This window comes from Camponotus floridanus, unplaced genomic scaffold (assembly GCF_003227725.1).
Source record: "Camponotus floridanus strain SB8 unplaced genomic scaffold, Cflo_v7.5 scaffold13, whole genome shotgun sequence".
Taxonomy (NCBI): domain Eukaryota; kingdom Metazoa; phylum Arthropoda; class Insecta; order Hymenoptera; family Formicidae; genus Camponotus; species Camponotus floridanus.
The window spans coordinates 1,542,723-1,564,849 of record NW_020229248.1 but is presented as its reverse complement, the minus strand read 5'-3'; the positions used below and the strand labels follow the sequence as shown (position 1 = coordinate 1,564,849).

General features: G+C 33.6%; 4 protein-coding genes across 6 annotated transcripts; 1 reads left to right on the top strand and 3 right to left on the bottom strand.

Moving 5' to 3' along the window:
- Positions 1-251: 251 nt before the first annotated feature.
- Positions 252-2,466, bottom strand: LOC112637089 (valacyclovir hydrolase-like). Of its 2 annotated transcripts, none has more exons than XM_025406009.1 (5): positions 2,304-2,466; positions 2,094-2,184; positions 1,040-1,360; positions 449-704; positions 252-366 (listed from the first exon to the last, which is right to left on the bottom strand). In XM_025406009.1, the coding sequence occupies exons 1-5, from the start codon at positions 2,412-2,414 to the stop codon at positions 264-266; spliced, it is 882 nt and encodes a 293-aa protein (XP_025261794.1). In that variant the 5' UTR covers positions 2,415-2,466; the 3' UTR covers positions 252-263. The 2 variants fall into 2 exon arrangements, with proteins under 2 accessions (XP_025261794.1, XP_025261795.1); XM_025406010.1 differs by having other exon boundaries at positions 2,130-2,184.
- A 3,400-nt stretch (positions 2,467-5,866) lies between these two features.
- Positions 5,867-8,198, bottom strand: LOC105255097 (valacyclovir hydrolase). 2 transcript variants are annotated; one of them, XM_025406032.1, is made up of 5 exons: positions 8,004-8,198; positions 7,828-7,882; positions 6,755-7,075; positions 6,166-6,421; positions 5,867-6,083 (listed from the first exon to the last, which is right to left on the bottom strand). In XM_025406032.1, exons 1-5 carry the CDS (start codon positions 8,124-8,126, stop codon positions 5,981-5,983), a joined length of 858 nt encoding a protein of 285 aa, XP_025261817.1. In that variant the 5' UTR covers positions 8,127-8,198; the 3' UTR covers positions 5,867-5,980. The 2 variants fall into 2 exon arrangements, with proteins under 2 accessions (XP_025261817.1, XP_011262494.2); XM_011264192.3 differs by having other exon boundaries at positions 5,870-6,083; positions 7,792-7,882.
- Positions 8,199-8,985: 787 nt separating this feature from the next.
- LOC105255057 (ubiquitin-conjugating enzyme E2 C) lies at positions 8,986-10,308 on the bottom strand. The gene is made up of 4 exons (XM_011264113.3): positions 10,125-10,308; positions 9,669-9,783; positions 9,366-9,570; positions 8,986-9,284 (listed from the first exon to the last, which is right to left on the bottom strand). The coding sequence occupies exons 1-4, from the start codon at positions 10,226-10,228 to the stop codon at positions 9,145-9,147; spliced, it is 564 nt and encodes a 187-aa protein (XP_011262415.1). The 5' UTR covers positions 10,229-10,308; the 3' UTR covers positions 8,986-9,144.
- Positions 10,309-10,397: 89 nt separating this feature from the next.
- Positions 10,398-13,600, top strand: LOC105255058 (kxDL motif-containing protein CG10681). The gene is made up of 6 exons (XM_011264114.3): positions 10,398-10,471; positions 10,647-10,819; positions 10,900-11,121; positions 11,232-11,431; positions 11,543-11,674; positions 13,156-13,600. The coding sequence occupies exons 3-6, from the start codon at positions 10,973-10,975 to the stop codon at positions 13,284-13,286; spliced, it is 612 nt and encodes a 203-aa protein (XP_011262416.1). The 5' UTR covers positions 10,398-10,471; positions 10,647-10,819; positions 10,900-10,972; the 3' UTR covers positions 13,287-13,600.
- The last annotated feature ends 8,527 nt before the right edge of the window (positions 13,601-22,127 follow it).

The window sequence follows — 22,127 nt, the reverse complement described above, 5'->3', positions numbered from 1 at the left end:
CACACATACATTTTAACAATAATAATATTAAATAATTTAATAATAATAATACATAATATATATTTTTATTACACCATAGAAATAATTACTGTTAATTCAATATGCATACAATAATATAAAATAATAAACTGCTCTGTTTCTCATAAAGGTTATATAAAATATATAAATCTCTATCACTATATATATATATATATATATATATATATATATATATATATATATATAATACATAAAAATATATTATCAATATTACAACAAATTTATTATATTTTCGATTGATCCAGCAAGAAATCCGTCACCAAATTATTGAATTCTTCAAAATATTTTAAATGAAGATTATGCCCGCCGTTTTCTAAAATATGCACGCTGCAATACAAGAACAATTATATGTAATAAAAAAATTTCGTAGGTGATCTTAATTTTTTCAAATCTATAAAGAGATACAAACTTTGAATTGGCGATATTTTGTTTTAGATATGTCGGATGTTCTGGTAAGACCATTGCATCTTTAGCTCCGTGAATAATCAATGTCGGACACTTTATTTTCGATAAAATTTCTTTGCACAAGTTACCATTTTGCTTTTTATACAGTCGTAATATAGCATCTAGCCAATCCGACCAAGTCTTTCTGAAATAATCCTCGCCATAAACTTGTATCAACGGTGTCCTCATTCTTTCCGACCACTTGTTGATGTCTCTGATGTCTAGATATAGTAACATTTTATACAGATTTATCCGAGCAAAAAAGAAGCGAAATATTTAATGGAAATATTATAACGAAATTTTTAATCTCGATAAAGTAATAATAAAATATTCTATTTTTTAATAAATTTTAGCTAATTAAAATATTAATATTTGTTGAAATTTTGATTTCTTGCGAATCTTCGAAAATTTAATGATTTCTTCAAATCTTGTCAAATTTTGATATTTTTTACGAACTTTGACATAAATTTTATTAACATAAATTATATTATTATTAAAAAGTAGGCAATAAGAAATATTCTTAGTTTCAGATATTGCAAATGAGATAAAGTCGTACTTTCATATATTTTTATCTCGTCCGGATGTATATAAACGTTCGCACCAAAAACTATTATCTTAGAAATACTCTCGGGATATGTTGAGGCAAGCAGAAGCGATGAGATTCCTCCACCGCTCCAACCGATCAAAGAAAATTTCGAATAACCCAGAGTCTGCATCAGATTGTGAGCCCATGAAGCATCACGCTGAAAAAAATTATCCGGGAAAGTCCTATCGGGTGGTCGCGACTTTCCATAACCGGGTGGATCCCACGCCACTATGGTCAGCTTGTTCGCGTTTAGATTTTCGATTTGCGGCTTAAAATCAGTCCATATCGTTCCTGAAATGCATACAGTTTAATAGATAATTAATAGATAATAAATTTTTATATCTGCAATCATTCTAATTCCAAAATTACATAAATAACAATTATTAATTTATGCCAACTTTTATCGAGAATTTAACAATTATCCACCGCATTTTTTTATATTGATAGCAGAATAAGAAGCAGGAAATATTGATAGCAGAATAATTAAAAAACGGTAATAAAATTTTATAATAAGAAATAAGAAAAAAGACAACTAAAATTTATATACATAGTATATGTACAAATATATACATATTATTTCTTTCTTGTTATCATCTTTGTTGTTATCAATTATTTGCAATAACGCAAGAAATGCAAGTTTACATGCTACTTATTTCTTGGTATCAATTACAATAATGCAAGAAACGCGGCAATTTTATTATAAATACAATTGATAATAGCATTAATAATAGCAAGAAAAATAAAATAATAAGTAATAAAATGATAACGAAGCGATAAAACAAGATGATTAAGATTATTTGGCGGGAAAACAATTTTAAATATGTCATATTTTTTAAATCACTAAGCTGAAACTGATGCAAGAATAAAAGCTGTCCTTTGTCTTCCATCGAACAAATATTTAAATATTCGTGTATGTAATAATCACACCCCCAATAGATGGCACCAACTATGAAGGAAAGCGAATTTGTGCTCCGAAACGTATCTCTCCTCAGCATGTATACGTTATATTATTATGTGTACTTACCTAGCGTGCCAGGTAATAATAATACCGGATGATTGCCTCTGCCGACTCTGGCATAATTTATTTCCGTGCCGTCTATTTTGATTTTTCGTTCCTTTTAAACGATACTCCTTTTAATTAGGAATATAAAAGTCCAAAGATGGCAGCTCAATGAAACAGCAAATAATCTGCCATTTCTGTTATTTTTTATTCGGAATATTTTTCTTTACATACCTCAATTTTACGAGTTTTATTTGCTATCGTTGACAATTGTCGAATGGACAGAGCCATACCTCTGGACTCTATCATTCTGCATGTATTGACTAAACACATGTTTGTCCACATTGTACAATTCACGAGTCATTGGCAACTACGAATGAACCGCGGTATGTCACTAAAAGCAGTATATGTACAATTTTATCGTTTTTTTATCGTCGTAATACGATGATACACAGTTTAAATATGAAAATGTTATTCATAGCAGCTGATATGTAAATATATAATATAAATATTATAAATATTAATATATATAAATATTAATATAAATTATTAATATCATCAACATAAAAGCAGAAAGTAGGAAGGATAAAATTATTTTGAGAGTTTATAAATGATTAAATTAAATATACAAGCTTATAAAAATTACTTAAAAAATATATAAAATATATAAAGGAATTTTTGACGGAAAATTAGCGTATTAATTGCAAGGTTCATATATAAATTTGACACACAAATACACTTCTATTTTTCTATTAATATAGATATAATCTTTCTTTTTTTGTTACAAATTTTATTTATTTATTTTCTATGTAATGTTTTCTATGTATGTGTTGAATTATGTATTGAAATAATATTTTATTGTATGTGTACTATACATTGTCATATTGAAAAAAATAGTACATCAAGTAAAAAATTAATATTAAATTATATTATTTTGAAGGGAATTGCGAATTGAAGGACTGTACGATCATTAAAATATTTGTTTTCAAGAACTATACAATAATAATGAAAACACACAACCCACACGGAACAAAAATCTCTAATGGATGTCCAGTAGACGTCCATTATGGAGATTCGAAACCTCTCTATCAGATGTCCATGCAATGTCCTACAGATGTTCTATTAGAGATACATAGTTCCGCATTTCTTACTTTTATTCGACATTCATTAGACGTATTCATAGATGTTACTTGGACGTCTCATCATATAAACATTAACTAGGGATTATAAAAATTCGTTTCTGAACGTCATATGTACATCATATAGACAATTAGAGCCCCAGGTAGCCCCCATATTTGTTTCAAAAATGTTTCATAAATGTCTCATAAATTTCTTTAAAACGTTTCATAATCGACTCTTGAAAATGTTTCTAATTGATTAAAATGTCCACTTGAAGAACATTAAGAGATACATTTCTGTTTTGATAAAAAAACGTTTAAAAAATGTTTAAAATACGTTTAAAATATATTTTCTCTTTTATTCGTTAAACGTTTGATTTTTATGGAATTAATAAAATAATACATTAATAAAATAATACATACACACTCTCTAAATGAATCAGTATATTATCACTGAAAATAGTAAACAGAGTCGCTGATACAAGTTTTAAGTTATTATAGCACTGTAAATTAATAATATTTCAGTGAAAGATTTCTCAGTAAAATATTATTGACAGTGCTATAATATTATTTAAAGTTTAACGAATAAAAGAAAAAAATCGTATTTTAAACGTATTTTTTAAACGGTTTTTATTTTGAAAACATTTTTTTATCAGAAACAAAACGTTTTCTTATTTTAAAAACGTTTTTTTATTAGAAAAAAAAAACGTATTGTTATTTTAAAAACATTTTTTATCAGAAAAGAAACGTATCTCTTATCGTTCTTCAAGTGAACATTTTAACTAATCAGAAACATTTTCAGGAGTCGATTGGAACGTTTTAAAGAAATTTGTAAACCGTTTTTGAAACGAATTTCTACTACCTGGGATATATATAATTATTACAAAAACTATATTAATTTCTATTTACAAATATTAGGAAAAGTAATTAAGAGAGAGAGATGAAAAACATAATTTGTTTAGATAAAAATTGTTTAATGTATTTTATTTATTTTTGTAAAAATAATAAAAATAATTATATTAACAAGCTAATTTTACGAAATACAATTATATATAATAAATTTAGCTATCTTTAATTACAGCTAGATTTAATTACAAAATTAAAAATTTTCCATTTTCTAATATAATAATTAACACATATTATAAATTATGTAAAAAAATTTTATTATCAAAGCAAATCTTTTTAGTATTTTGTAAATTTTGTAAGCAAATCTTTTTAGTATTTTGTAAATTTTGTATAAATTTTTAAAAATGCTAAAAATAAAATATAGAATACTACAAATTTTAAATATATTCTCAAAATACTAAGTGAGAATTTTAAATAATACTTAGAAATTACATTTTTAGTTTATGTTAAGAGAAATGTGTACACATTTATCATGTGCTCACATCCATAACCGATGTCTAATGGACATCCATGATGGATTTACAGACGGCATCTACCATGGAAATAATATGGATTTCTATTAAGCCGGATCTACAATGAGTCGTAACTCGTAAGTCGTAGACAAATTGATCAATCATGGTTGATTATTTCAAAAATAATCAACCATGATTAGTTAATTTGCCTACGACTTACGACTCATTGTAGAACGGGGAGATCCATTGAACATCCACCGTGGAGATATAGGTCACATAGAGGTATGGAGATTATATGGACCACCAGTGAATATCATGTGTAGGAAATATCAAGATAAAATTCGGTGTCGATAAAATCGCACTTTTTATTTAATCATTTATGGTGAACTTATTTTTTATCCTATGTTTTATTATTGATGAGGTATTATTAGGGGCGTAATATAAATATATAATTTATATAATTGTATACTTACTAAAACTGCACTGATAATACAGGCAATCGGAATACAAGTTATAAATATAAATAATAATCTTCTTTCCATATTTTTTTATATTTAATATTATATATGTCAAATCTGTATCTTACTTGATAACTGTTTGAAGAGAGATTGAAGAGAACTCAATAAACCCGCGTGAATACGTTAGCAACTTTAATTTTTAGACATATCCCCAGCTCATATACATATCGCAAAGCGACACAACTCACACACAGAGAGAGTACACGCTAGTTCGTATTAATTACTCTCTTTGATAATGCAAATTGTTCTCAATATCCTATAATATATATGTAAAAAAATAGAATGGAAAAAATATTTAATAAAAAGAAATGCATTTTTATATTTAAAACTCTGTTTAAAAAAGGTTTATAGATTTCCTTAAAAATTCAAGTATTCTTTATACAATCTTTTAATGTCACTTATAGGTTTTTATTTGTTTTAAATATAGTCCAATTCATTTAATTATATTTATGCTATAGAATAGCCCTAAGTAAATACGAAAATATTTTAGAATATGTATTATAAATATGTGATAAAAAGTTGCATTATAAAAAGATGCAGCTATAATTTTTGCTGCAGTTTACCAAATATATTTCCCATCAAACTATTGTGTAGATGCAAAATATTATGAAATATTATGATCCATTTGTTATCTGTTTTAGAATACATCATTAATAATTTTCTAATGCCTATTTTATTATCACACACACACACACATACATTTTAACAATAATAATATTAAATAATTTAATAATAATAATACATAATATATATTTTTATTACACCATAGAAATAATTATTGTTAATTCAATATGCATACAATAATATAAAATAATAAACTGCTCTGTTTCTCATAAAGGTTATATAAAATGTATAAATCTCTATCACTATATATATATAATACATAAAAATATATTACTAATATTACAACAAATTTATTATATTTTCGATTGTTCCAGCAAGAAATCCGTCACCAAATTATTGAATTCTTCAAAATATCTTAAATGAAGATTATGTCCGCCCTTTTCTAAAATATGCACGCTGCAATACAAGAAAAATTATATGTAATAAAAAAATTTCATAGGTGATCTTAATTTTTTCAAGTCTATAAAGAGATACAAACTTTGAATTGGCGATATTTTGCTTTAGATACGTCGGATGTTCTGGTAAGACCATTGCATCTTTAGCTCCGTGAATAATCAATGTCGGACACTTTATTTTCGATAAAATTTCTTTGCACAAGTTACCATTTTGCTTTTTATACAATCGTAACATAGCATCTATCCAATCCGACCAAGTCTTTCTGAAATAATCTTCACCATAAACTTGTATCATAGGTGTCCTCATTCTTTCCGACCACTTGTTGATGTCTCTGATGCCTAGATGTAGTAATTTTATGCAGATTTATCCGAGCAAAAAAGAAGCGAAATATTTAATACAATTATTATAACGAAATATTTAATCTCGATAAAGCAATAACAAAATATTCTATTTTTTAATCAATTTTAGCTAATTAAAATATTAATATTTGTTGAAATTTTGATTTTTTGTGAATCTTCGAAAATTTAATGATTTCTTCAAATCTTGGCAAATTTTGATATTTTTTACGAACTTTGACATAAATTTTATTAACATAAATTATATTATTATTAAAAAGTAGGCAATAAGAAATATTCTTAGTTTCAGATATTGCAAATGAGATAAAGTCGTACTTTCATATATTTTTATCTCGTCCGGATGTATATAAGCGTTCGCACCAAAAACTATTATCTTAGAAATACTCTCGGGATATGTTGAGGCAAGCAGAAGCGATGTGATTCCTCCATCGCTCCAACCGATCAAAGAAAATTTCGAATAACCCAGAGTCTGCATCAGATTGTGAGCCCATGAAGCATCACGCTGAAAAAAATTATCCGGGAAAGTCCTATCGGGTGGTCGCGACTTTCCATAACCGGGTGGATCCCACGCCACTATGGTCAGCTTGTCCGCGTTTAGATTTTCGATTTGCGGCTTAAAATCAGTCCATATCGTTCCTGAAATGCATACAGTTTAATAGATAATAAATTTTTATATCTGCAATCATTCTAATTCCAAAATTACATAAATAACGTATTAATTTATGCCAACTTTTATCGAGAATTTAACAATTATTCACCGCATTTTTTTATATTGATAGCAGAATAAGAAACAGGAAATATTGATAGCAGAATAATTAAAAAACGGTAATAAAATTTTATAATAAGAAATAAGAAAAAAGACAACTAAAATTTATATACATAGTATATGTACAAATATATACATATTATTTCTTTCTTGTTATCATCTTTGTTGTTATCAATTATTTACAATAACGCAAGAAATGCAAGTTTACATGCTACTTATTTCTTGGTATCAATTACAATAATGCAAGAAACGCGGCAATTTTATTATAAATAAAATTGATAATAGCATTAATAATAGCAAGAAAAATAAAATAATAAGTAATAAAATGATAACGAAGCGATAAAACAAGATGATTAAGATTATTTGGCGGGAAAACAATTTTAAGTATGTTATATTTTTTAAATCACTGAGCTAAAACTGATGCAGGAATAAAAGCTGTCCTTTGTCTTCCATCGAACAAATATTTAAATATTCGTGTACGTAATAATCACACCCGGTAGATGGCAGCAAGTATCAAGAAAAGCGAATTTGTGCTCCGAAACTCTCTCTCCTCAGCATGTATACATTTATTATTATGTGTACTTACCTAGTGCGCCAGGTAATAATAATATCGGATGATTACCTCTGCCGACTCTGGCATAATTTATTTCCGTGCCGTCTACTTTGATTTTTCGTTCCTTTTAAAGATACTCCTTTTAATTAGGATTATAAAAGTCCAAAGATGGCAGCTCAATGAAACAGCAAATAACAATCTGCCATTTCTCTTATTTTTTATTCGGAATATTTCTCTTTACATACCTCAATCTCATGAGTTTTATTCGCCATCGTTGACAATTGTCGAATGGACAGAGCCATACCTCTGGACTCTATCATTCTGCATGTATTGACTAAACACATGTTTGTCCACATTGTACAATTCATGAGTCATTGGCAGTTACGAATGAGCCGCGGTATGTCGCTAAAAGCAGTATATGTACATCAATTTTATCGTTTTGTGGTCGTGATGGTACACAGTTTAAATATGAAAATGCTATCCATAGCAGCTGATATGTAAATATTTGATATAAATATTAATATAAATTTTTAATATCATCAGCACAAAAGCAGAAAGTAGAAAGGATAAAATTATTTTGAGAGTTTATAAATGATTAAATGAAATATACAAGCTTCTAAAAATCACTTAAAAAATATATAAAGAAATTTTTGGCGGAAAATTCGCGTATTAATCGCGAGGTTCATATAAAATTAACACACAAATATATACTTCTATTTTTCTGTTGATATAATCTTTCTTTTTCTGTTATAAATTTTATTTATTTATTTTCTATATAATATCAATTATGTATTAAAATATTAAAATATATTATGTATTAAAATATTTTATTGTATGTGTACTATATATATTGTCATATTGAAAAAATAGTACATCAAATAAAAAATTAATGTTAAATTACATATTTTGAAGGGAATTGCGAATTGAATGACTGTAAGATCATTAAAATATTTATTTTCAAGAACTATACAGTAATGGTAAAAATGGAAACACACAAATATCAAGTGCAAATACTGTATGTGTAAAATATGAGCAATGGCATTAATAATCAAAAATCCAATGTCTCTACACGATAAAAATAAATAAATGCAATTCTTGTGCAATTTTCCTAATATCAGTGATACATGAATTTATATATATATATATTGCTCTTACAAAAGTTTTTAAAAATCTTGCGAAATATGAATTAAATGTTATGCAACATCCTCATAATTCTTAAAAAATTTTGTTATAGCCAAAAGAAGAAAATTTTAACTTAACAGTACTTAATGATTCTTAAAAGAAGTACAGAAAATTCTATTTTAATATTACATTTAACCCTATCTTTGATAGGAATAATAATATTAAATGCGTCACAAAATGTAGATTACAGTAAATTATGGCTTATCATGAATCTTGTTGATTACGATTGCTCTGTGCTCGATCAAATGCTCTGTGATATTCTTCCATCAGATACTTTTTATATTTCGTCTGATTATTCCATAGCTCTGCTGCTTCGAGATTAAGTGGGCTTTCATTATTAGGTTCTATATACAAAACAAAAAGTAATTTAAATTAATATCGTATTGATTTATCATATAATATGAATCTATTGTTTTATTACTTACCACCAAGAAGGGATTGTATAGAAAGTAAAATAGTACGCACATCGTACAATGCACTCCACTTATCTTTTAATATATCCAAACAGATATTACCACCGGTATCTACATTTGGGTGAAAGCAAGGTGTAGCAAAGCGTACTATAGGAGCGCTATATGGATAACTATGTGGAAACTCTAAAGTCAATTTGTAGGTGAGACCAGCATATACCTATAATATATGAACATTACATCTTCTCTTGCTGGTATATTGCAATATTAACAACACTATTTAAAGTGTGCTGACAGGATAGTTTATTAATTTCTTACTGTGTCTCTTGGTCCTGTGATAGTCCCAATCCATTTAAATAAGTTTTCTCCCTCTGGGAAGGCAGATACTCCTTGCTCAGTGCTCATCATTAGTACCATGAGTTCCTTTTGCAATCTAAACAATGTTACATTTTAATAGCAATATTTTTATCAGATAATAAAGTATGTATATTGCACAAGCTAGTCATAGTGAAGGAAAGATAAAATATTAAAAGAGCAAATTTCACAAGTTATTTCCGATGAACAATATTCAATTAGCGTCAATTGACCATGTAATAATCCGTTAGGTTATATAATTCACAGAGAAAAAACGCTATATTAATCATGCTATAACTTTCTAGACAATCTATAACAATTTTTTTGATAGTTTGACAGTTGACTTTATTCATCCGAGGAAGGACAAAATAAGTCAACTCGCGTTTAAAGCGTCCTGCCAACGGACTCGATTGCACATACCGTTTGCTGACTGCATGATTATCTTTCGGCAAGCTCTGCTTCTCCTCAGCCGCCTTTGTTGGCGTGTTTTGTGTCGAACTGAAAGGGTTCACGTTTTGTGCCATCCTGAGCAAACTTTCAGTGAGAATCGAACGAGAGATATCCTCCTCGCGGAGCGCGAATTTTCTCGACTCGTTGACGGTCACAACAGCAGGACGGAAATTTGAATGTTACACGCGCTCTACTGCCCGACGCGAAAACATCGAGCGGCAAAACAGCTGTTGCGCCGACGAGCGGCGACGCGTCGTGTGGATTTTATCTGTGTCTGCCTCTGTCGATTTCGCATGTTCCTTCGCGGATTTTAAATGGTACGATTTATCTAATATCACGTACAAAAAGCCGTATATTCCTCTTTCGCGCTGTCAATAATATCGCAGGAAAATATCAATGTCATATCAAATGTTATTCAGTGAAATCGATAACTTCGTCGTCGTTTGGTTAGACCGTCTTTAACTAGATATCGTCCTTGAATATTTCGTTTAGAACACGTTTGGAAAAAAAATGCGAGAACATTGAAGTAATGACGAAGCAAAAAGCTCGATAGAGGTATTATCGCAAGATATCGATCGGTGACATTTTTTCTCTTACTATGACGTGTTGGAAGAAATATGTGGGCAGGTGCAATCTGGATGTGTGTAATACGTAGTATTCATCATGTGAGTCATCCAAAATAGATGCATCAACAAAAATTTCGTAGAAATGAGCGATTTTATGTAATTCAATTCTTGCTGATCAGGCACAACTGCGTGATGGAATTATTTGATGATGAAAGTAAATTCGAAGCTTGATAGCTTTGAAATAATAAAACTATGGCAGCGGCACAAGATACACCGGAGTCGGATACCGGGAGTTTTGAGTGTTTCAGAAACTATACAGCTCCAGAAGTATTTGTACAAGGCCTAGCTGGCATTGTTGACCAGCAGGATGTAGAATCTATGATACGTGCTCAAAAACAGATGTGAGTTTTATCTTTGACTTATATACTTGTATATTTTATTAATATACTTGTATAATTTATTAATTTGTAATTTTTCTTTTTTGCATATTTTACAAAAATATATATTACAGGCTGCAAAGGTTTGAAAAAACTAATGAGATGTTGACCAATTGTAATCAATTGTCGGTACACCGACTTAAAACAGCTGGCACTGAATTCAAAAAGCACATCACACTTTTAATTGAGATGAAGAAAGATTTGGATTATATTTTCAAAAGAATTCGTTTAGTAAAGAATAAATTGAGTCAACAGTATCCACAGGCATTTAATGGTATAATTAATTATATAATAAATTATATAATAGTCTTAATGAGAAACTACAAAGAAAAAGGTATATATAATTAATAAGGTATATATAACTTGTTCTATTGTAAATACGCAGAGGCAGTAAGAAGCAGTTTGGCGGAGGAAGTCATTGTAGAGGATGTTGATTGCCCGGTAAAGCCTCTCGAACCGGAAATTGTGCCATTGCCATCCGTTCAAGGTGCTGCCGATCGAGATCCCGATTCAGATGGTAATGAAACCTCCACTAAAAATAGTCATATCGCTAAAGAGTAAATCTGATTTTTCGATGAATGTTCAAATGTAAATTACTGAAAATTACCTATGGAACAAACGGGCGGTTAATTCAGGTAACACATCACATTTCTGATATGTATATTGGCGGAGATGAATCAAGCGTATCTATGCTTTGTTGTAAGGGACTAAAGAAAGAGACCTGTTTAGTCTGAACCAATTGTTTAAATACTCAGATGATTTTATTGTTGTGAGATGTATATGTAAGTACATTATCTCTATATGAGAATGCATATAAAAAGAGTATTTTGAAGAGAGTATTTCTATTAGAAATCGATGTTAACGAGAAGCGATGTCGCTTCTTAAGATTGCGCTTTACCTGACAATTTATGCACTTTCTCTCTCGTGAAAAAAACGTTAGTACAAAACCGCTGTAGAATATCAATTGCAACGGCGTTTCGATACTTTCCGATTATTTCCGCAAGTTTTGGTTATTATTCGCATGTAAAAGTTTAATCGTCATATTACTGACGCAAGTTTGAATGGTACAAAGAGTAAATTTCCATATATATACTAAATGATTTGCAGAAATTAATGACATAAAATATTAACCCAAGTAATTTTTTTTTTCTTTTAATCACGAATGAGTGAGAAATGCGTTGTGTTAGATATTAAAATATTATGTATACGTTAGAGACGCATTAATACGATGATGACGCATTAAGTACGGAAGTTTACTACTTTACATATCCTCTCTTCATTACGTATTCATCGACTTGTCGCGTAAGTATGTACATATCGCATAACAACATGCTTTCGATGTACGATGGTCGATTTATTGCTTCTCGCAGCGCACAGCAAAGAAAGCTTGTTCATGTGTTATATAGTGCATTATTGTAAATAAAGATCGTTCGTGTCTACCTCGTCGCACACAGAGTTTCAATCTACTTTGGTAGGTACATATATAACGATTTATAGTTTGATCGAGAAACAGTCTCGCGCACACAATCCATGATGCGACTTAAAACTTACATAGGGACATATAGTTTAGCTAAAAGATTAAATTAAATCGATGCACATCGCGGTTTCATTGAAATAAAGGGGTATGCGTTGCCGTTCGATCAGAATCTGAGATCATTTCCGACTCATTAACATCTTAGACGGTGCGTGATGATTCTGCATCTCGCAAACTGAAGTCTCGGTCTCACGCAAATAAATTCGTTGTATGCGCATTTTTATTGTAAGATGATGCGATTTACATTGTAAAGATTGTTTCGGTCGCTCGAGAGAGAAAGAGAGAAATATATACGTGTTCTTTGTTCCCGTTCTACTGCACACGTTGCGATTTGATCATCCGACTTATCCCGACTTATCAAGTTTTTTATTCCTATCCTATCTGTAAAAAAAAAAGATAAAAAAAGAAATTGCAAACAGCGGTAATTAGCCAGAAGACTAATGACTTCCATTGTTGGTGTACAGTGCCGGTCGAGGAGTTTCAGTTCGCGAAGCTGCGCAAACGGCGAATAAAGAGTAACGACAGTTCGTCGACGGAGAGCAACAACGATCACAGTAACGCCGACACGTCATCCTGTACGTCCGACACCGGCTAAAAAAAAAGCCGAGCAATATAAATGAGAGAAAGAGAGAGATAGGGGAGGGAGAGAAAGAGAGAGAGAGTGAGAGCGAATGAAAATGTTTATTATAATAATGCCCCCCCTCTCCGTTTCTTCCCATCCCCAAAATCGGATTCATGCACCACACTCCGTGTTGCTTGCTAGTCAAACGATCAATCAATCAATCGGCAACGAGAGAATCGGTATATCGAGATCGAAGCTGTACACATCATATCTCGATATCATTGTGTAAGTTGCGGGCTTGTGAATATTGTCAATGTGAGCAAAATAAATTCTTTGTACACACGGTACAGCGATGTTGATCAATTCCATTCCGGTGAGAGTGTGCGAGCGAGATAACTGAGATAAATGAGAGAGAGAAAGGAAGAAAAAGCGAGGAGGGAGAGAGCATCCTTGTGGACAGCCGGGAGCTTAATTCGCGAATCAAGTCGAGTCGAGATTCGCCATCGGCCACCGAGCCACCTGGGGCGTTTCATTAGCGAAGACGCAGCCGTCGTCGTCGTGAAATATTTCGTTCGTCCGGCTGGCAAAGGTGGCGCCGAGATTAATGCGAATGCTTTTCACGGCTGCATCCGCGCAGGGTCGCTATACTTAGTCGGCGTGACGTCTGGAAAGATTCACGTGACTTCTTTTAGCGTGTTAATTCAGGAGGAAGACATTCGAAATGTCCACTGCACGTGTTCGACGCTATGAGACGTACAGTGAAATCTTGGCTTCATCGGATATACCAGAAGTCGTGCGTTTCCTTTTTTGAATCGTTAGCTCTAAAGGATGATATAATTTTTTAATGCAAATATATTGATATTTATACATGGATTTATATTCATATATTTTTTAATATAAATAGCAACCGATGTTATATTGCATAATTTGGAAATTCCTTTTACTTCAGAATCGAAATCATTCCTCTATTTTTTTTTTTCGAAGTAACTTTTACGAAAGTTTAAAAGTAGATTCTGCGAAGCTAGATTACATTTTTTCGTTTAAGTTTATTCGCATGTTCTTGCCTCAATTTCAAATATTTGCTCTACAATCTTCACTTCCCCCGGATTCTTCGAAGGCGCGGCGTAATCCCTCGTGCTGTAACCAGGACACGCAACGATCGTAATTATTTACAGATTAATGGAATCTCCGAAAAGTGTTAGAGAATCGGATCACCGGTTGCGAATGTTAATTTTTCTTCTTGCGGTTTGTTATCGTCCCGCGTAAAATATTGTTGGAAATCGACTCTCTTTCTGGCTCTGCTTTCTACCATCGATGGTTTGTGCTATACACACGCACATGCAAAGAGCGCGACGCTCCATGCGTGCGCGCGAAGGAGACGCCAGCCGTCGCGATGCCAGAAACCAGCTGCGCTTCAGCTGTTTTCTATCCATTCTGTCTCTTGCTTTCTTTCTTTTCTCGCGGCGATATCGCGAGATAAAATCCTAAAAAGATCGCGACGTATTTGCAGAACATTCATTTTGACGATTTACGTATAATTAAACTTGATACGTCATGTCATGTGCACGATGTATCATAGACATTAATTTCAGTCGTATAGAATATCTCGCAAAGTCTTTTAAAGATGACTAGAACGATTGAAAAATATTTCTAGTCACTTTTATTTTACATTAATGTTTTTTAAATTTCGTTTAATTATATTTATATTTATTATAATTACATTCATATGAAATTATATGTATATGTATTATAATATGTATATGTTTCCGTATTAAATTATATATTTAATAGAATTAGTAATGAGATGAAAAAACAGTTTTATTAGCTTTATAAATAAATATTTTTATTTGTAGTCTCGCTTTTAAAATTATCTATCTAATGAATGACTTGCTTGAATTGTTTTTTATTTTATCTTTTCCATATTACGATATACACACAACAAAAATGTATAAAAAAGATACGTGAAAACGTATAACGGAATGAGATAGGAAATATTGGAGATATTTCGCGTAGAGTTTATCGCGCGCGTTTTAGTGGAAACTATTCTCTCTTAAAGGTCCCGTCCCAACTGCTTGCGTAATTCATTTGCCGTTATTGCGGGTATTGCACGTGCGTGCTAACACGCCTGAGAAGAATGCATTTCGTGGAAGAGAATGGAGGGGGGGGGGGAGAGAGGAAGAGGCGAAGCGGGAGAATCGGTCGTGGCGGTTAACTGCACTCCCGATAAAACGCGGAAACAGCTGTTTAATCTTATCCGGTCCACCTGCGCCGCACGCTCGATATTTACTTTCATTCTTCCAGCGCGTCGCACGCGCATGCAGCACACGCCTCTGGGAGGAACACGCGTCCTTTGTTGACACAAGCATAACAAGGCTTGTTTCTACCAGTCGTGGAACACGTGTGCCATCACCGAAAATAGTTTTGGGCTGACTGCAAATTTGATAACGGATGCAACATATCTATTCTTTTTAACATAACTTGTAAAAAAATCTTTGAAACTGTTACTAACATCGTGTGCAGGTATCTGCGATGTAGAATAACTCTTAAAATGTTAGGAAACTATATTTTTCCATGCTTTTTGAATCTGTTAAAATTCCGCAAATTAACAGATTTAACAATATAACAATATGACATAATATAACAATTTAACAATATATAATAATTGAGAAATGTATAGAATTTTTAAATTTTGTTTCTCTCTTCCTCTTTCCCTCTTTCGCAATACAAAGGAAAGTGTATCGAGCGTGATGCTGCGGAGAACTCAATAAGAGCGGAAAGACATAGGAGAACGCTAAAGTCTTTGAAAAGCCGATGGTGTTTTTGAAGGCCCGCGATATTCTCGTTCCCTTTTACGGGCGCAGACTTTAAGTCTAGTTGACGCGGACACAACGGCGACCGATGCAAAGTAATACAAAAGCGTGCTTGGAGCACGCCCGCTAACTCGTCGGAGAGTGTCACCGGCAGCACTTCGGATTGAACTTTTCCAAGAGCCTCGGACAGGCTAAAGAAAACGCGCGGGAAAGAGAAGACGGTAACCGGAAGAAAAGCGGTACCCGGGAAAGCAAAGCTTCTGGGAACGATTAAAATGTCGCCCGCGGCGGTTATCATACGATACGAGAAGATATAAGATTTCTATTTTTCTATGTCTCTTTAATAAACATGGCTGGTAGAACGGTTTAGAATCAATAGCGTACACTTTTAGCGCTAAATGTCATCTGATTGTCATCTTTTCAGAGTTCAATACAATATTTTATAAAATCCAAGATTTGCTGAGACGAGAAAATTTTTTACTCTCCAGCATTATAACTATGTACATCTTTTTAAATGTCTTGTATCGACAATTTGCTTTCTAAGCTGATTAAATTTTCCAAACAATTAATGTACCCAGCAAACACAGAATATTGCAGCAATGTTACGGCAATGCAGCTGCAATATTTTGGTTTGCTGAGTAATTATCTCATGTTTTAAGATAATAATTTGTTTCCATTTTGTTTTTTGTGTTTTCCTTGCTAGTTCTATTATATAATAATTTTTTTTTCAATTCAAAGATTCGAAGTCTAATATTAAACTTTTCATGATCAGATTTCGAGTCCAGATGTTAGCATACATGTTAGCATACAGATATCAAAGTACCCGTTTTCTTGAATTCTAATTTAGGGTTCCATACGCGAAATGTCTGCTTTTTTTTTAATCATAGTTGTGGCACCCAGGTGTGAAATGTCCACTCTCGTTAATCAAACGGGCACATTTAGTATTAAAAATAAATAGTACAAGATTTGAAATATTTGTGAAAGAATAATTGTGAATATATTTGGAGAGTTTTTTTCAGAATATGATTTCACATGAGGATGCATTTTTTAAGTACTAACTTATATAAATACAATAACTTTTATTATTAATATGGCATATATATTTCTCTCCTTCTCTCTCGCTCTCTTCTCTCTGTTCTCTCTATTCTTTGCGCGTTCATGTCCGCGCGCGGGCAGTCTTTCGATATAATAAAATCTCGTCCTCTCTCGAAGATAAAGGACTCCTCCGTCTCCTCGCTCTTGCTTTCTCGACCAACGCTTTTTTCCTCCAGCGCGTACGGGCGACAGAGCGGCGAGGGCTTTGTAAAATCGGCGGATCCAGCGGCCTCTCCCTCGCCGGAGGAGTGACTTCGTGCTATTGACATCCGCTTCTCGTGGTATCGACATCCCGGTACATGCCCGCCCGCGCCAGGAGCACGATCCCGCGTCACTTCCAGAGAGCGAGAGCGCGAGAGAGAAACAAAGAGCTGCAGAGAGAGAGAGAGAGAAAGCGTGGGATGCGAGAGAGGGTGCACTAGCCCGTTGGGACGATCACTGGCTCTGCGTCGGTGTAATTTTGCACGAGTGCGAAAATTACACCGCGCCGCGGCGCCGATAAGTCGTAAATTACGAGCACGTAGGTGGACGATCGCGTGTAAAACGCGGCCGTGGTCGGTCCTGCGATTGACGCCATCACCGCGCTTAAACTTACGGCCGTACGTCGAATAAATCGGAATTAGCGTTTAATCACGTACGTCCGTTCGATACGCGCCACCGGAGTGAGTTGGTAATTGGGTCTCGAAATTCCCGAGTTTGGTAAAATCGCCAACTCGCGGCTCGTCCCCACTTCGAATGCCCTTGACGTTTCCTACAGTTATTTTATTTTACTGTATATCGCGTTTCCCCCCTCTTTTTCTCTTTGTCTCTCTTAAATTTTTAATTAAAGCTTTTGTTCCGTATGTATTGTTTAGAGGTTTGCAACTTAGAAATGATTCAAATTGTTCCAGGTGATGAATTTCGTTTAATTCTCGGATCTTTTGTATGCGACACGCATAGACTATTTATAATAATGTATCAAAATTAATTGATATCGTTATAATTTATAGATGGCACGTACCTATTTGCATTGTTTATGCCGCATATTCATGTAGAGAATTGGAGAATATGAGGTAGGGAACAATAGAATGTTTACCGTAACATAATAATGTTCAAAATAATGTTCAAAATAATATTCAATAATATAATATAATAATCAAGTTAAAAATCGATTGCTTAGGACTCTAATATGGAAAAATTATTATATTTATTTGTCTAATTATATAAAAGGAGAGAATTAATCAAATTAATATCTCATATCAATTTTATAAATTAGAAAACGAGTAATGTAAAATTATTAAATTAGTTAGTGTGCGTATAAAATTTCACGTTAAAAAAATTATAAAATTGTATAATATTTTTCCAAACTTTTTATAAAGTTTGTGAAATTTTAGTAACAACTGTTTAAACTATTTTGACTTGCTTCACCAGTGAATCAAGCTGGCTGTAATTTATACCGGCGGAATTTTAATATCGATCCTTTCTTAACGCACGTCTGTTCTTCTGCTAGAAAATATTGAGTTGTAATTAAATGAGTTTCGAAAACTTCATCTACGGAGTTTGAGAAAGCGTCCATTCACGTCAATGCCACTTGACATCAGATTTCTTCTATTTTGACTAATGTTTCTCATGCAGTCAGCGCTGGAGTTGAAATCAATCAAATTAATAATTTGAGTGATATTACAAAGTTCTCGGAATTAATTTTTGGGAATTAATCGCGTATTTTTAGTATTAATTTAATTAAGTCAAATTATTTTAATTAGTTACTTAAATCATTATACTATTGTTGTTACATCGTTTGCAAAGATATTAAGAAAAGTAGTATCTAATAAAATTTTATTTTAAATAAAAATTCTCTAGTTTATCTCAGAAAGCTTAAATATTACATAAACATTGTTATAATATATTTATTTCTTTTTATTATATGAAATAATTAAAATAATATACAGCATTTTTTTTTATTAAGATAGGAAAACTTTTTGCTTTAATAGGAAGAAAACCATCACTCATTTTTCGGACGAGTAAATCTTACAATCCGTCAAACGGATTTCTCTAAGGCTGCGTTGATGCGAAAATTGCTCAAATTTGTCGCTTTGATTTACCGAAGTTACACGAAGTGCATAAACTTGATAATCACGCGTGCAGAATTATTATTCCAGCGAAGACTCGGGGGAGGAGGACCATACGTAATGTCTGTATCAGATCGAATGATTTGCTATTCGCGCGGCAGTTCCGACCGCCTTTTGCCGAGGGAAACTTAGATTGCTTCGCCGACTAATTCCTATCCGAGCGCCCGCGCTAATTCGACGTCGAAACTCGCAGCGCGTCATACCTGAAGCGGCTCGATAAATTACTCGCCGTCCATCCAATTACCGGCGACGTGCCAGCAGCCCCGCTTCGTCATTCCCAGTGACTGCGAGCTTGTTCGATTCTTATTTCATCCATTTTGTCGCTTCAGAGACGTAATCGCGACGCGCATTCACGGCGAGAGAGAGGGGGGGGCAACCCCCCTTCTTATATCGAATTTGGCCCACCTGCATATCCTCCGAGATACCCGTTTTTATTTTTTTAACCGGAAACGGGAACTTGCCTCGCGCGTCCGATGACGAATCAACGTTTAATGAAGTCGAGGCTCAAGGAAAGCTCGACGTGGCACCTGATCGCGTGCAGACGGGACCTCGGGATCTCGCGTCAGCGCGCGTATGCACGAGTGTGTACGTGGCGATGACAGGGTGGCGTGACGGAGTGCTAATAATACGTATAATAGGTCGGCGACGTGGTGCGCGCGCGCGCGCTCGCGCGAATTTGTGCCGATAAACGCGCACGTCCGTGCACACCGCCTGTAATCTCCGCGTCCACACACACACACACATACGCATGTCACTCTAAGCAACGAGGCACGCACGTGTCCGTGCATTCGGAAATGTTAAATCGACGCTGCGAGTTCGGGAGATTGGAAACAAATTTCTTTTCAATATTGGACATCCGAATAATTTCCTGTATTGACTTTAATGTATCGCGTTCTGTTTTTTCATTAATTTAATTCTTAAAGATCATATATGGATATTTTAATTCTATCGATTTTAATATAGAATATCCCGAAGGTCTTCATCAATCAACAAAAAATATTATTTTTTAACTTTTATTGTACATGATCATTTTTTGCAAGTGTCAAGGAATATATGTAAACTTTTGTGAATTTTTTTAAGCACTTTGAGACAGCTAAAATTATGATAAGACGTTATGACTCATTTGCTCAGGAATAGAACGAAAAATATGTTATCTACAATGATTATAATTTTATTTGCATAATACACGATTTAAATTAATTATAGAATAGGAATTTATATTTCCATGTTATAATAATTGAAATTCAGAGAAACTTTAATTAGTTTTTGAGTTGTCTATATAATTTCAAAATTTGTGACACAAGTCTCTTCCAGCAGATTTTTCGTTGTCATAAAATGTTTAAATCCTGCTACCTCATTTCACAAATCAGGGATTACTTGAAACGACGCAGTGAATGCAACGGGACGGATGGATGACGAGCCTCGAGAATTCCCGCGTGTGAAGCGATCAATGCCGAACGTCGAAGCGGGATGGATGGTCGACACGTCTTCCGCATCCTCCACGAAGACAGCTGGCGCGATTGTGGGTCGACGAGCATTCCTCGTCAGCGGCCGAGTTCGAAAATCGGTCATGGGTCGGTGCTCTCGCGCTGATCCATGCAAAATCGAGGTGGACAGGTCTTCTTTTGATAAAGGAATTTCATTGACAATAACATAATTTGGGTTTCTTTTTGACAGTATAGGAAAAATTGTTAAATTAATTAATCGAATAATCGAAACCAAGGTCGAAACAGTCTATAAAGATTTTCGAAATATAATGATATTTTTAGAGAGTAATCGGGATTTAGTCTTGCATAGTTTGATTCCAACAAATCTCGCAAAATTCCGATCGTAATTGCTCGTGTCTAACGCGACAATTGATTCTCGAGCACGCAGATTCTCGAATCTCTTTCTCGATCGCGCCGAGATTCCACGGTGATCGATGTCGCGCCTCGTCTAAAAGCTGAGCGTTAAAGGAGCGACGCAGGATTCAAAATGCCGAGGTGAGGTGAGGTTCCCGGTGTCGAGGAATGGGGATGAGGTACGGGAGGCCAAGCTATTTCTCAGCTTCAGCGGCAGAGCCTTTCTTCGCGGGAATATATCGACACGTCAGGAGCACACTGGCCCGCTTACAATATCGCGTATAGGAACGTGCGCGCGCCTACATTTCGACCATCTCGCACCTCGTTGGCGAGAAACATCGTGAAGCGATGATTTCCCATCGATCTCGCGCCGATCGAAAAGTAAAATCTGCGAACACCGTTCAGGAAAATCAATTTTTTTTCTAACAAATAAAGCAGATAAATTTATATTATGTAATTTAAAGTAATTTATTATTTTATTAATCAGAAAAATACCGTAAAATATCGATTATTGTCGCTAGTATAGATACTTATTTTCAGAGAAAACAAAGATACGTGTAAAATTTGTATTTGCTTAGAGAATTAATTTTTAAATACGTAATGATGTAAGCTATTTCGAAGATATTTCTCGGGAAAGATAGCTATAATAAACACGTATAGTTAAAATGCGTTATGGAATCCATTCTTTCAAACATAAATTTCCGGTATTTCGAAGCCCGTGTTCTCGGATACGTCGGAAGCGACCTGCTAGATCGCTTCGATCCGTGAGGCATTTCTGAAATAACTCCGCCAGGTGCCTCGTGAATTGTTTTCGTCGGCGCGCGATTCCAGGGGATCGTCACCGACCGCGCCTGCAGGAAGAGGAATTCGCAGGTTAAGGCCGGCCGGAGGTTGCGTGGTGGAGATTAGCAAACCACACGACCGCCTCTCTTCCTCTTTGCTTCCACCGCCACCGGCTGGTGGCTGGCCGCCTGGCGTCGTCCTTTCGGTTCTCCAGCGAGACTCTCAGTTGGCCGTCGA

Coding starts and splice junctions, on each gene's coding strand:
- LOC112637089 (XM_025406009.1), bottom strand. CDS start 2,414: ATGTGGACAAACATGTGTTTAGTCAATACATGCAGAATGATAGAGTCC. Junction 1,361..2,093: donor ATTATTACCTGGCACGCTAG/GTAAGTACACAT, acceptor TATGCATTTCAG/GAACGATATGGACTGATTTT. Junction 367..448: donor CAAAATATCGCCAATTCAAA/GTTTGTATCTCT, acceptor CTTGTATTGCAG/CGTGCATATTTTAGAAAACG.
- LOC105255058 (XM_011264114.3), top strand. CDS start 10,973: ATGGCAGCGGCACAAGATACACCGGAGTCGGATACCGGGAGTTTTGAG. Junction 11,432..11,542: donor GTATCCACAGGCATTTAATG/GTATAATTAATT, acceptor GTAAATACGCAG/AGGCAGTAAGAAGCAGTTTG. Junction 11,675..13,155: donor TCGAGATCCCGATTCAGATG/GTAATGAAACCT, acceptor GTTGGTGTACAG/TGCCGGTCGAGGAGTTTCAG.
- LOC105255057 (XM_011264113.3), bottom strand. CDS start 10,228: ATGGCACAAAACGTGAACCCTTTCAGTTCGACACAAAACACGCCAACA. Junction 9,784..10,124: donor AATCATGCAGTCAGCAAACG/GTATGTGCAATC, acceptor AACATTGTTTAG/ATTGCAAAAGGAACTCATGG. Junction 9,571..9,668: donor TCACAGGACCAAGAGACACA/GTAAGAAATTAA, acceptor CATATATTATAG/GTATATGCTGGTCTCACCTA.
- LOC105255097 (XM_011264192.3), bottom strand. CDS start 8,126: ATGAATTGTACAATGTGGACAAACATGTGTTTAGTCAATACATGCAGA. Junction 7,883..8,003: donor ATAAAACTCATGAGATTGAG/GTATGTAAAGAG, acceptor TATCTTTAAAAG/GAACGAAAAATCAAAGTAGA. Junction 6,084..6,165: donor CAAAATATCGCCAATTCAAA/GTTTGTATCTCT, acceptor CTTGTATTGCAG/CGTGCATATTTTAGAAAAGG.